Here is a 17,966-nt window from a genome sequence, read left to right as displayed (position 1 = left end):
ATGAATACATAAATAAATATACTACGACAATAAACACATCGCCATCTAGCCCCAAAGTAAGCTTGTGTTATGGGTACATAAATACCTATATTACGACAATACACACATCGTCATCTAGCCCCAAAGTAAGCGTAGCTTGTGTTATGGGTACTAAGATGACTGATGAATATTATTATGAATACATAAATAAATAAATAAATATACTACGACAATACACACATCGCCATCTAGCCCCAAAGTAAGCGTAGCTTGTGTTATGGGTACTAAGATGACTGATGAATATTATTATGAATTCATAAATAAATAAATAAATATACTACGACAATACACACATCGCCATCCAGCCCCAAAGTAGGCGTAGCTTGTGTTATGGGTACATAAATACCTATATTACGACAATACACACATCGCCATCTAGCTCCAAAGCAAGCTTAGCTTGTGTTATGAATGATGAATATTAATATGAATAATATACATAACTACTTATAATATACAGATATATGCAAGTTGATGGATATCAAGGAATCTCTTTAGATTAGGCGTTACTTATAAAGGTATTAATTTTTACGTCGTTAATGAAAGCTGGCATAAGTCCCATTGAGGTTTTACTAATTTAATTTAATTCAATTCCTTTGATCAGGATTGGGCATATCCTAGAACTTGTGTCAGTGGTCACGTCTTATTGCTTACAACACGCTTAGAACTGGCTGTCAGTTCCGGCGTGCCTTGGCCTAATGGCGGGGAAACCTGCATAGGTTATTGGCACTGGTAGGCGCCTATGTACCTATCTGCCATACTAATAATAAAGCTAAGATGTTCGTTTTTTTATTTGAAAGCGAGTTATACATAGTCAGCGATACAAAACCAAAATTGTCTAAAACTATTATTGTAACATTACAATAAAACGCATTACTGACCCGCTAACACTAGATGGCGTTAGTTGTAGTTGCGTGAAATGTAAATCGCGCTAAATAGATTTTTTCCCACTAGTACAAGACGGTGCCACGGCCAACCATTGTGAATTTTCCCCGATTTCTTACGTCACCCGGACGTGGACACAATCCACGGCCACGGGGACGTACGGACTAATCACCGTCCGATCAGTCCTCCAAATTCCGACGTCCGCCTAAGCCGAGGTCCGAGTCTCGCAGGAGACGTCACCCCGATATTCATCGAGCCCTGGGGCTCAAAACCCTTCATCAGGCGACGCTACGCGCTCGCCCCGACCCACCGGTGACGCTGTTGAAACCCGTAAGGTTCACAGCTACTAACATTTCGAATCCACACACACACACACACCATTGTGAATCACTCCGCCATTGTCAATCATGGTTGATGTGATGATGATGATTTTTGTTTGTTTATATTATCTTTCTTTCGTAATAGTTGCACTGACTGCAAAACGGACAGACTTCTTGCAATCCCAAAAAAGAACCTGGGGACAGATCTCGCAGTACAAAAAGAATATGACCTGTATACGGCAGGATTCGTTTACAACCAAAATAACAGCATGGTAGAATCAACCACAAAAAAAAATAAACAGGTTCTGTCCTAAGTACCTATTAATAAGTAAACACGTTATTATATGCGATTAGTATTGAATTAATAATACTATTTATTTGTACAGTTTTGGATTACAAGCTTTTCGCTGCGACGATGTCCGCGTTACTTTCTGTTTCCATTTTCTCGGGTTAAGCGCTAGTTCAGACATGCAAGAACCGCGCGGTTACGAATCGCGCGGTTTGAACCCGCAAAATTGTGATGGTTGTTATGCAATTTTCTTGCGGGCATAACGTCAGTTTGAAATGGAGGTAGACGAAGAAGTGTGTGTTCCTGTGGTTGCTCCTTAAAAAAAAAAAGATAAAGGCGGTATTGGGTGCATCCAATATTAAGTGTCCGACTAGTACATGGTCAGTTCGTACAGCTATATCCCAATTTAAGAATGTACTATAAAAAATAAAAAAGCTCGGTTCTTTATAATTTTATTTGACTAATTTTCACACTGAAGATCCCATATTACAGGTCTCTTCTTCACTTCATCAATAAATAGTTCAGTGTCGAAACGATCCTTGGCGAACTCACGAGCTGTGACGGGACGGGCGGGAGCTGTGCGATTCTATTTTCTGGCGTTTTGGTTGCGGTAACCACGCGGCTTGATTACCACCGCGGTTATGTCTGAAGGATTACTTATAACTCATATAAATAAGACCCGCGCGATTTCCATGCGATTCTTTAATCGCGCGATTCCCGCAGTGTCTGAACCAGCGCTAAGAGTATCCTTCGTCCATCTCCAGAATGCAAGCAGGTAATTTTTCATGCAGGTAGCATGAAAAATTTCGATCGAGTTAGCTGTGCAGTTTGTAGCGCACAAAGGCTTGTAGTGGAATAAAAGGCATAGTTAATAAATAATAAAACTAACTAACGAAACATTCACTTTCACATTAATAATTTTAGTAGCGTCATCTACATTATTATTATCATTAATAACTCATTACCAGTGATGGAGCTCGTTCGGGGAAGTACTATCACTATGTTTATTTCTGCCGCTAAGCAGCATTAATAATAAACTTAAAAAAAAAATACTAGGACAATGCACACATCGCCATCTAGCCCCAAAGTAAGCGTAGCTTGTGTTATGGGTACTAAGATGACTGATCAATATTTTTATGAATAACTAGCGTACCCAGCTCGCTTCGCCGGGCTAGATTTTGCTTTATTTTATTGAAACAATAAACTTACATCATAAAATTTTTAATAAAAGCTGTATAAGACAGATCTCTCCGATCGTCACCAAACTTTACAGGATTACTCGCCAGGTCAATTCAGAGATTTCCTGAAAGTTTCATTGAAATCGGTCCAACCGTTTCGTAGCCTATACGGAACATACCCACACACTTTCTCTTTTATATATATATAGATTTTATATACATAAATACTTAGAGTATACATATAAACACCCAGACACTGAAAAATATTCATGTTCATCACACAAGCATTTTCCAGTTGTAGGAATCGAACCGACGTCGCTGCCCACTGCGCCAATCGGCCGTCATTGTTGCAATGCTGTGTTCCAGTATGAAGAGCGTCGGTGCCAGCGTTATTACAGAAAAAAGTCCACTAACAGTCATGGGTCTCATCTCATAGATTGGACGGTTATAGGCAGGACTCTACCACGCTGGCCCAGTGCGGATTATTACACTTCACACGCATTTGAGAACGTTATAGAGAACTCAAGCATGCAGTTTTCCTCACGATGTTTTTCTTACCAGTTTAAGTAAATGATATTTTAATTGCATAAATTAAGAACGGAAATGATTTCCAAAGGTTCGGGCTATCGCCGAATGTTACGATTGATTATTAATAAAAATAGGAAGTCGTTCAGAGTTTTGCTTATAAGTATATAAAACTAAATAAGTACTCAAAATGTCTCTATCACGTAGGGTGATTAGACTTTATAAAACGGTCATACATATTTTATTACGGACTTCCTTTAAAGAATATAAATACAAATAAAAAAACCCCAATTTCAATATGGTTAACACAAGACAAGCCCATTCATTTGATACCCATTTGAAGGGAGTGTTGAAAAAAAAGAAAAATGTAATTCGCCATCTTGTGTAGGCGGCCATCTTGGACCGAATGTCATCAAACATGGATAAGAACACTTCCAACTTTCAAATCAAACAAAACGTATCTAGCCCAAAGGTGGCCTTAGCATGTGTTATAGGTACTGAGAAAGCTGTTTATTGTACCTATACCAATTTTTTTTGGTTGTGCAATAAAGTGAATACAAAATTTAAAAAAATATACAGATAAACACTCAGACACTGACAAATATTCATGTTCATCATATTTTCCAAACGGATGAACCGTTTTTGACAGCCGATTAGCGCAGTGCGCAGCAACCCTGCTTTCTGAGTCCAAGGCCGTGGGTTCGATTCCCACAACTGGAAAATTCATGTCTTTCAGTGTCTGGGTGGTTATATGTATATTATAAGTATATATGTTATTGATGAATAATGAATTAAAATAAATAATATTTCATTAAATTCAATCAGTCATCTTAGCACCTACCCATAACACAAGTGTCGTAGCATAATTATTTAATATATTTACTTGTGGTAGTAGTCGTCAAAGCCCACCAACCCGCATTGGAGCAGTAGGGTGGGTCTATGCTCTAAAACCATATCTTGTATGAGAGGTGAGGCTTGTGTTTAGCAGTGGGAATAGGCTGCGGATAATGATAATAATGACGATATGAAATTATGTCATTGCTTTTGCAATACACTAAAGATATCCGACTCATATTTCGATTGCAAAGTAAGCGATAACTTATCAGCGTATTTTTATTACTAGTTTTTATTCACAATACAATTTAGAATATCTACTTATCGATAGAGATAGTAATACTTATCTATCGATAGTCGATACTCAACTCTTGGTAGGGCAACTACTTACTGTTAAAGCCCCACAGAGCCTTACGGCCCCGCGGAATTCGCACTTCCTTTTTTACGTCTGCAACGTAAGTCAAGGTCGTTCATACATGCATCCTTCGATAGCACATGATTTACCAACCTTTGTTTCATTCTAGAAAATGAATTTCACATTTACCGCAACTTAAGACCTTGTGATAAAGCACATTTTCCGATGAGACAGTGCATAATGACCGCAAATTGAATTGTAATAAAGAATTTATTTATGACAACAAACTAGTTGGTCGCGTGCGTTGGGAGTCGATGCCTGTGTTTCTAATTAGAAATTAAAAAGATACGCGCGAGTGATAATATAATTAAAAAAAAACCATGAATGTGATTTCGTTAACTGTACAGATTCTGGAAAGCAATTGTTTCATCGTTTATAGTATGATGATAATTTTATTCGTTGCGTTTACGATGTTCCACAAGAATAGATTGGAGGCAACTCAAAATAGAATTGGCGCTAAGAAGAAATTCGCAATCCATGATGGCGGAAGAGGTTGGTAGCTTTTTTAAGCTTAATGTGCAAATTATGTGGAAAGAAAGAAAGATAAAACATTTATTCATGTTAAGTGTTACAAACAGTACATCTTATAATAATACAGTAACAACATAGTATACAACATACAATGTCTGTGTGTAACACCAGACGGAAAGGGTGTACAGCTCAGCATTTGCCATGCATTGTACCTAAGAACATGCATGCCGCTGATTTTCAGCTGAGACCCGAGTGACGATACGGCAAACTAAATAGATAAATAAAAATAATGAAATAAATAAAGTGAAACACAGGTTCCCATTAAACTAGGTTATAAAAGTGATATAGAGCAAAATTATGATTATACTAAAAAATTATAAAAAATCAGAAATACTGTTAATTACATAATAAATAAATAAAATGTTGCAATTATATAATTAGTGTTAATATAGTTATAGTAAATCGAGCCTCATGGTCACCTATGGTTGGGTGATAATGGCAAGATCGTGATCGTGACATGACTTTTTAAAGCATTTTTTTATTCTAAACATTTTAATGAAAGCGTTTTGCACTTAGCATATCTATCCCTTATCAAATTATCTCCCCGGGAAAAGGATAAAAATGTATCTATGGTTCTAGTATTCTAATATGTTAGTTACATCCCTTGTCAGGGGATATAATCGGGGGACATAATTTGTGAGTCCCCCCCCCTGTGCTAGCCTTGCAGGGGAAGGATAAAAAATTATCTTCTCCCACAACTTTATCAGCTCATAGAGCACTGGCGCACAAGTGGAAATAATATCCGAATAATATATGTGTAATAATAAACGGGGGTAAACTTCTCCTATTCTATGTTCCCATGCTTTAACAGGTAGACTCGTTAATTAGGGATATCGATTATATAAATAATAAATAAATATACTACGACAATACACACACCGCCATCTAGTCCCAAATTAAGCGTAGCTTGTGTCATGGGTACTAAGATGACTGATGAATATTTTTATGAATAATATACATAAAAACTTATAATATACATATAAACACCCAGACACTGAAAAACATTCATGTTCTTCACACAAACATTTTCCAGTTGTGGGAATCGGACCCACGGCCTTGGACTCAGAAAGCAGGGTCGCTGCGAAAAAATATTTTTTAACGCAGTAGATTTATAATAAAATAATAATCATCCATTTAAAAGTAAAATATTATGTATCCTAATTAAATATTTAACTACTTGAATGTTTGCGGGACCGGAAACATGCTAAGCAAACGGACAATGCAACAATATATAATACTCAGTGTGTCATTTAATTTAAGATCATATTGTAAATACAATAAGTGCTATAACAGTGAACTATAAAATAACACATAAGTAAACTCGTCAACTTTGATCCTACCCACTTATCGAACTAGATAAAGTTTAAAAGCCGGCCAAGTATGAGTCGGACTAGCCCACGAAGGTTTTCGTACAATCTTAATAGAAACGGTAAAAAAATCATCTATGTTTGATGTGACGGCGGATTGACGAAAATGTTTGTGTGATGAGCATGAATGTTTTTCAGTGTCTGGGTGTTTATATGTATATTCTAAGTATTTATGTATATTATTCATAAAAATATTCATCAGTCGTCTTAGTACCCATAACACAAGCTACGCTTACTTTGGGGCTAGATGGCGGTGTGTTTATTGTCGTAGTATATTAAATAAATAATAATGATTTGATGATGAATTATTGTAAAAATATTAAAAAGTTCAGAAATCATTTTTAATGCACTCGCTATTTAAGTTTGGGTATCTATGCGGAAAAAACAGGTTTGTTTCCATTTATATGATTTCATAATATAATATATATATATAAGTTATATAATTTCATAAATTAATGTATTTATATTAAAAAGCTTACGTAAAAGCCTCTAGTAGGTAAATCATCGATCAACATATTAAATGTTGATAAATAAAATAAAATAAAAAAATTATAAAAGATCAACTAAATTATGTTTAAATAAATTAGATGGTGGCGGACCCACCAGTTAGGGGTATAGAAGCTATGTTAAGCCCATAACGGCCCATGATTGGCGCAGTGGGCAGCGACCCTGCTTTCTGAGTCCAAGGCCGTGGGTTCGATTCGCACAACTGGAAAAATGTTTGAGTGTTGAACATTAATGTTTTTCAGTGTCTGGGTGCTTATATGTATATTATTTATAAAAATATTCATCAGTCATCTTAGTACCTACCCATAACAAAAGCTACGCTTACTTTGGGGCTTATATTTATTTATATATATATATATATATATATCAGTCAAAGTCAAAAATATCTTTATTCAAGTAGGCCCATAGGTGGCACTTTTGATGCGTACATAAGAATTACACGGTAGTGAGATGATGGCGATAACCACATTCGTAAACTTAAAACTAAAGCTACGAGGGTTCCAAACGCGTCCTGGTCTAAGAAGAAGCCCACAACAAACTTAGCCGGGTGTTTTTTTTGTTATCACCATCTCACAATGTTATTTAAAATTATTAGAAGAGCAACCTGGTTAGAGCAATAATTTACACCCAAGCATTTTTATCGTTGACGTAGTCCTTAATACTAGACTAGATTAAAAATATTCATCAGTCATCTTAGTACCTAACATAACACAAGCTACGCTTACTTTGGGGCTTATATTTATTTTTATATATATATAATATATGCCCCCAAGTTTGGTTACGCGGCATCGTAACGTAACGCAAAATCGCTGGTGAACAAGTCTGTGTCGGTAAGCAAGGTAACTAGCCAAGGTGGAATCCTCCTGCCAAACCAGACCAGAGAAATACAGAAATTCCCGAATTGCCCCTGCCTGAAATCAAACCGAAGTCGCCACTGCGCCATGGAGACGTACTGGATATTATATGAGCGGATGAACTACCTGCCTAGTTGTAAAATAAGTATTATTAGGTAATGTGTTTGAACTTCCTGGTGTAATCATGTCACCAATTTGGCATGCGTGTATGAAATGCTTTGTTCTCTACGTTTTACCTACCTATACATTTATTTTACCAGAAGTTATAAAAAATTTGGAAAATCCAAAAGTGCACGCCTCATAATCTCATTTTTTTCACAATAAAAATGAATTTTTTTTAACTGAAACTTTCAATGCTCATTACAATTTTTTTTTTCATATTAATTATTATTCATTTTTTGTAAACAAGACACGGGAATGTCATAATGATTGCACATTGAGAATTACAATTAATATTAGCTAGAATAATTACATGGCGTGTATGAAATGCTTTGTTCTCTACGTTTTACCTACCTATACATTTATTTTACCAGAAGTTATAAAAAATTTGGAAAATCCAAAAGTGCACGCCTCATAATCTCATTTTTTTCACAATAAAAATGAATTTTTTTTAACTGAAACTTTCAATGCTCATTACAATTTTTTTTTTCATATTAATTATTATTTTTTTTTGTAAACAAGACACGGGAATGTCATAATGATTGCACATTGAGAATTACAATTAATATTAGCTAGAATAATTACATGGAAATTTAACGACAGTGAATTGAACGCTAATATTAACTAAGAAATTATGTCGTGTGTTACTTTAGATAATTAAAAAAAAAATATTCCGATACGATCATTTTTTCGACCAATTTTGATGCCACATACACCCGTCCATACACGGACGTCCAGAAAAGATTATGTTTAATGTTATTATTTACTATGTTAAACAAAAAAATTGTTATTGAAATGTATTTTATGTGCCTGACAAATTATTTGACTTGATATTAGTGTACTCAAATTAACCTGTAAGTGCAATATAAATAACAAAAAATCAATTTCAGTTTCGAGAAAACTGCTTTTTTTGAAATGTCGAGAGCAGAGCACAACCTCAACGCTTCGCTTATGAGGCGTGCAAAATATTATATTAATCCATTGTTTCTCAATGGCAGAAAACTGGCTATAACTACACAAAAACCGAAATATTTCTTCACAGGCTTAAGAGGTACATTATTTTCTGTCTCTGAGGGTTATCTGTGAAACCCGAAACGCTAATAGTTTTTGCCATCACTGCCATAGTTTTTACTACAAGAAATTGTCTGTCTTCCTCGTTGGGGTTCGACCAACGCTGCGCTTACCAGTTCGGGGCTGCCATTTCAGCACCTTGGGACCCCAACGTCCATCCTTTCTCCGAACAAAGTGCCCGGCCCATTACCACTTCAGCTTCGCGACTCGTTGAGCCATGTCGGTAACTCTGGTTCTTTTACGATCTCCACATTTCTGATCGCGTAAAGATACTACGAGCATAGCTTTCTCCATCGCCCGCTGAGTGAGCCCATAGTTAACGACCATGTTTTTGAACCATAGGTCATCACCTACCCTAATAGTTAATATAATTGGTAACGAAGAAGTATTTAGCTATTTTATGCCATTTTACTTCTACTACCCTGGTCCGAATTCCTTTGCCCGCCACTGGTTTCTATGAAGTAATAAAGATTTAAAATATATTTTTTTAAATATATTATTTTATTAATTTCTAAGATGTGAATGTCAAAGCGGGACAAAAAACCTGCGGGCGTTACCCACATTACGACCTTTTTCTTACCTATCACAGAAATATATAGAAAAAAAACATTCCCAGTTAATAGTTCAGTCGTTGAGCAACTTGAAATAAACGCTGGTTGTAGTAAAATAAAAACATAATGTTGTAATTTTGTATTATCAAATCGAATAAAACCAAGGATTCGTATTAAACAAGTCAGAACATACTGGTTGTACCTACGTAATGTATGAAAACCGCGAGACCTTGGATATTATCTATACCTAAAACTGAAGTTTATTTTTTTGTTTATACAACTCTCTAGTCTCTGGAACTTCTAGTGGGATGTGAAAAATCTTTTTCGCATTTGTTAGCCCCATTCATTTATTCGCGGCTTAGCCCTTAAACCCTTCAATTATATCTAAGGACATGCTCTGAGGTAATGCCAATGCAATACAAAAATTCTCCCAGTGCCTCAGCAACTCACGAAACAATGCTGTGCACCAGTCATGGAATTGATCCTATTGTCCATGGAATGATTCTTATACCCTAACGAAGGACAAGTAAGTAATGTCTATTACCTTTCACCAATTAAGGCGATTCCTAGGTTTAGTGTAAAAGGGGTAATCTTACGTATGTGTGGGGTATGTGTGTGTAATTTTGTCCCTTATGTAGCGATAAGGCCGGTAAATTGTACTCTAACTTGCTCTATGTATTGTTTCTTTTATATATTACTAGCGTACCCGCGCGACTTCGTACGCGAATGAGTCAACTTCAAAAAGTAGCCGTATGTTCACACGCTCTCAAAAAAGATATTTAATGCAGTTTTTGCAACATTTCTCATAAAAAAATTTATTAATTTATTAGGAATCCAACGTCTATACAACCTATCTTAATATATGGACACATTTAACAATTGTTTTATAATGCTGTACACACCACTTAAAGGCTAACTCAGCAAGCATAACACAAAAGACAATCTTTGTTTACCACCAAATTTTGTGATATTTTGCCGCTAAACAAAAGCAATTTAAAATGAAATAAACCCTAAAATAGATACTTACATAACCAAGAAAAAAAAATAACATAACTTGATGTTATGTTATTTTTTTTTTTCTTGATAAATTATGATATTTAATCCTAATTTATTAAGATAAAAAATTTAATTTTTGATTTTAAATTAAGTACAAAGTTCTAGTTTTCGTATATAACGGATATAGTCATGGAAGAGCAGAGTGTTCTGATACAGGTGTAGTACTACTACATCTAAAAGAAGGTCCAAACTTACAAACGGTAAAAATATTTAAGAATAAACTATTTTTCATTTTGGGAGGACGCTGCTGCCCGTTTTCCTTTATATTACTTCAGTTGTTGCAGAAAATTCAAATAACTTCCAATAATTGACTCAAACCGTAAAATTGAAATAAGGACCTCCTGATCCGTATCTAAACATGCGGACCACTAGACCGCCGAGCCAGTGTTTCAAAACTGCTTACAAAACTGTATTAATTATACTAAAAATAAATTCGACATTTCAACTGACTTTAATCTATTCACCGATTGAGTATTATATTTCCTGCTTTTCTGTTATCAAAATAGGACATAATAACAACTTTTGCACACTCGTGTGTTTTATTATGACTATCATTTTACAATGACATTTGACACTATTGTTCAAAGTAACTTTGAACTCTTGGTAAATGATTGTTAATCAAATTGCGTATGTACATTGTAAAGGTTAACTCGTTACAATCTTATTGGGTCAGTGCCACTTCACCAAACACTGTCATTTACTAATTAGTTACTATTTAATCTCCAGGGTATACCAGAGTCCTTTGTTGTTTTATTGTTTTATTGGGAGGCTTTGGCCGTGGCTAGTTACCGACAAAGACGTGCCGCTAAGCGATTTAGTGTTCCGGTGCGAACCGATTAGGGGTATGACTACCATACTCCCCAATAGGTTAGCCCGCTAACATCTTAGACTGCATCATCACTTACCACCAGGTGAGATTGCAGTCAAGAGCTAACATGTAGTGGAATAGAAAAAAAGTTGATTTGTATGTAATTGAATGAGTGCCATCTAGTGACAATACTGGAAAGACAAAGTGAAGGTATCAAAAGAAACTCAAGCATCACTACACAATATTTGAATCATAATTATTATATCAGAAGAGAAACTAATGTGGCTAGAATGGCAATCGGGATATCAAAAACCGTTCAGATAAAACAGTTTATGTATAAAATCTTCTTAACGACTTATCTTTTACATAATGGCGAGAAGAACTCTATGCGAATTTCAATAAATTTTTCAACATAATAAGTGTACCTTATTTGAAATTGTTTATGCTGAAGGACATCACAAAGTTTTGTCTTCAGTCCATAGCTAACTTATAACTGACAAAAAGAAGCGTTAAATATATAAAAAAAATATTTTCAGAAAAAGAACATCCCGATGACGAAGACGATCCCGATTGGTTGGTGCCTGCCATTCCAGAAGATACACCTCACATACCCTACAAGCCAATTAAACGCCCGATGGAAGAAATTCTCCAGAGGTCCATAGACTACTATGAGCTGATGGCCAAGAGGCGGACAGTGAGGAGTTTTAGCACCGAGCCTATACCCCAGGAAGTGCTGGATAACATTGTAAAGACTGCAGGTATGTTACAGAATTTTAAGTAGTTTCCGTATTTTTTAGCTGTCAGGGAGCGATTTGATGTTCTCAGTTTCATTCGTCATATTCTACTTCGTAACTAATCGGTTATAATTTTTTTTTTTTTCATTTTATTACAGTAATAATTGACGGACCAACAACACTTATATAAATAACACTTGGCAGGGCATGCAAGGAAGACATCTTGCAACGTAACGCTCTGTGTCCATCAACAACCCTCATATGCATGTAACCCTACACCGGCAACCACGCCCTTCAGACCGAAACACAGCAATGCTGCTTAGATGCATGATGCTATTTACCAAAGATATAATAATTATCGTTTTTTAGAGTCCTTACTTATATCCGTACTAAAATTATAAATGTGAAATTTAGGAATTTATAATTTCTGAATTTTCTCTTGGCCGGGGCTAGTTACCACCCTACCGACAAAGACTTTAGTGATCGTGGAAACCGATCAGGGGTATGACTACCATACTCCCTAACAGTTTAGCCCGCTACCATCTTAGACTGCATCATCACTAACCACCAGGTGAGACTGCAGTCAAAGCTAACTTGTAGTGGAATAAAAAAAATCAATCAATAGATTTTTGGCGTTAAGTTAATTGAAAGGGAGGGAAGTAGCAACACAAACGTATCCCACGTGATTTGCAAAAAAGCGTAATAAACGCAGACAAATATAGTAATTCTATATATGCATTATACATTACATATGTTATTCAGAAACTAATGTAATCAAGGTCTGCTATTATTTAAATCTAATTGAAGTAAATATATTATGACCTTCGCCATAATGATAAAATTAACTACAACATATTCAGAACAATAGCTGAAATTGATTATCGTCATTGATGGAAACAAGAACTGTACACGGATATTCTATTTATTCTTTCAATTCTTTTAAATAAGAATTACTGTAATAAAGGTAAAGCTCTTGATCTCTTGCGTCATGCCATTCTCCGTTAGGCCCCATAATCTCCTGATCTCTTGTCTCCCTTATAACTATGTTCTGCGGGTAGAGCCCTCTACCAATCATTTTGACGACGCCTTCGACTCAACTTTTTCCACCATATGGCAACTAGTTCTATTTCTTGGACACTCGTTAAAACGAAAAACTCTTGCACTGTCTATTGACAATAAAAGAAAACCGCTTGGAATAGAATTTCTTGATAAATTGATAACAGAGTTGATCCACCTACTATCACTGTAGCGACAGTAATGTTCGGATAAAGAACTCATCGTGTTCAGGTCGTTTCTATTAAATGCAACTCCTATATAATCAGATGGTCCCCATGGTTTCAAGGTTATTGTTACATGTTTCATATTATACGCTGAAAATGTACGATTGTTTCTACCTAAGCCTATTATATCACAATTTGGATAGCTCACTGAAAGTAACCTTTCCAAAACTTTTACAATATAGAAGAAATCCTTAGTCACATATTGATCCTCTTCGAGAAAAAGCAACGAACCGTTATAATTTTGCAGGATACGAATCTCGTCAAACACAAAGACGGGTTTCCACCACCAATGATGTTTTGGTTGCATAAATATTGGGTTTCGGTTTCCTTTATAACAGTTAATAAGGTCATCACAAATTTTGTAATCGTTCACTGGGAATTCGATAGGATGCAGTTGTACAGTAAAAGATTTGCATCACTTGTGCAAATGATATTTTTCTAACTAGTGAGTTGATATCATCGTCGCAATAACTGTGGGAAAATATCAGCAAACTTTTGCTTATACCGGTTGCTTGTTTTAGAGAGTTGATAAGCTGTTCTAGGTAGTATGTTTTATCATGAACCTGAACTATAATTACAAGAGCTATTTCACTACCATAATTGTTAATATTCTAAACTCTCTGATTCTTATTTATTGTGGTAATTTGTCGCATTAAGCTTTGGAACCTCTATTAAATTTTCATCTATTTCCAACGGTAAAAATATTTCCGGATCAGAATGCGTAGATATCTCTAAATAAATGTAAATTAATATCGCGATAACTATTAAAGGGTATAGAACAGTTTTCCTAAAAATATAATTCCAAAGTTCCATCATCCTGAGTCTCATAATTTAATAGGTGACAACATAAAAATAATTGAAAAATACAATAATAAAAATTTAAATATTGCACTTGTCAACATTGTGAAAATGACTGACTCGGTACCAGAGACTTTATTGGTAGAGTTTTGATTATATTCTTTGGGACTTACAAAACTTCTTTATTGTTCTACAAAGGGAGTTTTATAATAATTACTTTCGTGCTTTTTAAATATACTTTCTGCGTCAGCTATATTTTTATTATTCATGGTTGTTAGGATTGAACATGCATTGGATCAAAATAAATAATAATATCTGCGCGGTGTTAATACAAATGAAACAAATAAATGAAAAAGTAGGTTATACATGAATAGGGATAATCTATATATATAAAAGGAAGTTGTGTTAGTTACACCATTTATAACTCAAGAACGGCTGGACCAATTTTTATATTTGATTGTTTGGATTTCTCTTCGTCCGGAATAGGATAATGAATCATCCAAAAAAAAGATCCGCGGTACGAAGTTCGCCGGGGATAGGTAGTAATTATATAAACCCAATCTTTGGTTTCTCAAAGTTTATCATATTCGCACTAAAGCACTATAAATGTTTGATCACACTTGTGTCTTTTATTCCTTTGCAATTAATTTATTATTTATTGCTTATTGTTAATTCTTCTCAACTATAAGTAGGTACTAAATGTATTGACTTCATTGTACTGTATATTGACTTGATATTTAATATTATAACTAACTATAGTAAAACAAAATGTGATCTCACTTCGTGCAATCGCAAGTACTTTTGAAATAATATTACGATGTTTCATATGCATGAATGTATTAATATTTTGCATATAACTATTGCAAAACTGAATTATAAAACGTATGTTTACGACCTATTGTTTTAAAGTTAGTAGCTTAAAAAAATCTACGTGCCTTTATGCTTTCATAAAAAAGCCCAAATGAACAATTATGGTTACAGAATCACTTTGATGGCCCATAAGCGTTAATGTTTTCGCATGCCAAAGACCATATTCATAAATAAAAGTATTCTAAGAGCCTTGCAAATAAACGTGGCATACAGTCGGAATAGTTATTCCACCTGACAGCACCTTTCAAATGTCAAAGCGCAAAAAACGCCTTGTATCCGATTAGGATCCAGGTTACTAGCGAGATCAAATCAAATTCTTTGATATTTTTCTCTATTTTCTCTATTATTCATGTAGGTAGATCTATTGCAGTCACTTATGAAGCGTTCTTATATATATGTTACCATTATTGTATGGTGATGGCTAAAGCTGGTTGCTGGAGGGTTTCAAACCCGTCCTGTTTCAGGAAGAGCGCACAAACAAGCTTTGCCTTTTATTTTTGTTATCACCATCTCACAGTATATTAATATTTAGCTATAAAGAGAGCAATACATACTCAAGTTTTTTATAATACGGCAGTTCCAATTACACTAACTGGAAAGAACTACATAATTTATGGATAAGACAATGAATTAAAGATGACATTATAAAAGACGATATATTGACGTAGTTTACTATAGTGATACTCTGCGTATATTGAAGTAAAAGTCATTCTATATTCTCAGAGTATCTCAACAATTCACGGAGCAATGCTGTCTACCCGTCATGGAATAGATTCCATGTAATCATTAATTTTAGTAGGATTTTTTATTTATATCTCGAAGATTTCATCCGAAAATCCCTACTAATATTATAAATGTGAATGTAAGTTTGTTTGTTAAGCTTTCATGCAAAAACTACTAAATCGATTTGTACACATATTCCTGAAGGTATTAGAAGTAATATAGGAATCCCGAAATTTTGCTCAGTTCTCTTGGGAGAGGGGACGAAAGTGTTTGACGATTTAACACCAGGCTTAGCTACCCTAAATACATAAACTGCTGCAACATTTATGAGGCACATGTTTTTCGAAAAACAAAACAAAAGCGGACGAAGTCGCGGGGACAGCTAGCTTGTAATAAAGTTCCCAGATTATCTGATTTGTTTTAAATTCCAGGAACCGCTCCATCCGGTGCTCACACTGAACCCTGGACGTACGTAGTCGTCCAAGACGCCAACATGAAAGAAGCTATAAGGAACATAGTAGAAGAAGAGGAGGAACTGAACTACAGACGAAGAATGTCAAGGCAATGGGTGACCGACCTCAAGCCATTTGCAACTTCGTATAAGAAACCATATCTTTCTGATGCACCAGCTCTCATACTGGTATTTCGGCAGACATACTCATGGAGAGAAGATGGAAAGAAGAGGATGCATTATTACAACGAGATTAGCATTGCGATTGCAGCTGGTTTCCTTTTGGCCGCTATTCAGGTATCTATCTTTTACCATTGATATTTTGGGCGAGTTTCTTAATTTCCTCTTAGACTTACTTACAGTTCAAATCAGTCAGACCACGAGGCAACTGCCAAATAATTCTAGTCTTTGCTTTAATTCTTTTATAAAACGTTATTTAAAAAGGATACAATAATCTCTCTATTTATACAAATATCAGCATCGGCTAGGTACCATAATTTGAGAGATTAGTTGTTACAAAATAAGCTCTAGGCCCCGTACTTCTATGGGATAGTTATCTCAAAGATGGTTTAAAGCCTTTTTGAAACGTCAAAAGACTCCGTTAAACAAGTGATGAAATGTGAAATCTAGTGACTTCGGTTGAAACTTGACTACCATTTTGTACAACGATAAATCTGCGACATAAATCTGCGACATGAGGTTTTATTCCAAATCCTCTAACTCTAGCACGTAATATCTATGTCTGTTTCCAGTACTGCGGCCTGGTGGCCCTGACATCTACTCCCCTGAACTGCAACGCTCGCCTACGTGATCTCTTATCCAGACCTTCCAACGAGCGTCTGGAACTTCTGCTACCGGTTGGACGTCCGCACGAAGAAGCAACAGTGCCCCACATAAGCAGGAAGACCCTCGAACAAATTATGATTAACGCCTGAAATTTCCAATTATTTGTAGTCATTTTAGCTTTACTGAATATTGCTCACTCTCTAAGATTAGGATTAAACTTTTTTTTATGTAGCACATGTTATTACAAAGAAAGATCAATACCTTTCTTGTCAACCAATGAACTGGACGTCCATTGCTCGGGGCATTCTGTAAGGAGTTACAAATATACATTCTATTGCCGCTTGGGTCTAGCGGCTCCTAGAGACTCGTTGGTAAGCACCGCAAACGCTAACGCCAACGCTGCAATAATCGGGGTCGCGATTCAAGTCCCTAGGGACCCCAAAAGTCCATCAGCCTACGGATCTCCTCAATCCTGATCTGACATCGTAAATCTACTCTGAGCATAGATGACTCCATCGCCGGCCGAGTGAATTTGAGCCATCTTATGACCCAGAGTCAGCGATCACGTTTCGGTACCATAATTACTGGCAACACGCACTGTTCGAAGGAGATCCGTCTCCGTAGTGGGCCGGTAATGGGTTCATGTGATGAAACAATATACAATTCTACAATAAACTACCAATTGACATCTTGGAGATGTCTCTTTAAAAGTTCAAAGTTTGTATTAAACGTAAGCTTATAGAAAAGTCCTATTATAGTATAAAGGTATACTTAAACGATAAAAAAGCTTGGGTGTAAATTATTGCTCTAACCAGGTTGCTCTTGCACCCGGCTAAGTTTGTTGTGGGCTTCTTAGACCGGGACGTGTTTGGAACCCTGGTAGCTTTAGTTTTAAGTTTACGAATGTGGTTATCGCCATCATCTCACTACCGTGTAAT

The 17,966-nt window shown here is 35.6% G+C and overlaps 1 protein-coding gene across 1 annotated transcript; it reads left to right on the top strand.

The window, feature by feature from the left end:
• Positions 1 to 4,731: 4,731 nt before the first annotated feature.
• LOC120626835 (iodotyrosine deiodinase 1) lies at positions 4,732 to 17,259 on the top strand. The gene is made up of 4 exons (XM_039894602.1): positions 4,732 to 4,974; positions 11,923 to 12,144; positions 16,223 to 16,539; positions 16,995 to 17,259. The coding sequence occupies exons 1-4, from the start codon at positions 4,803 to 4,805 to the stop codon at positions 17,175 to 17,177; spliced, it is 894 nt and encodes a 297-aa protein (XP_039750536.1). The 5' UTR covers positions 4,732 to 4,802; the 3' UTR covers positions 17,178 to 17,259.
• Positions 17,260 to 17,966: the final 707 nt, after the last annotated feature.

This window comes from Pararge aegeria, chromosome 10, assembly GCF_905163445.1.
Source record: "Pararge aegeria chromosome 10, ilParAegt1.1, whole genome shotgun sequence".
Taxonomy (NCBI): Eukaryota; Metazoa; Arthropoda; class Insecta; order Lepidoptera; family Nymphalidae; genus Pararge; species Pararge aegeria.
The sequence above is the reverse complement of the archived record's forward strand: the minus strand, read 5'-3'. Positions and strand labels throughout refer to the sequence as shown.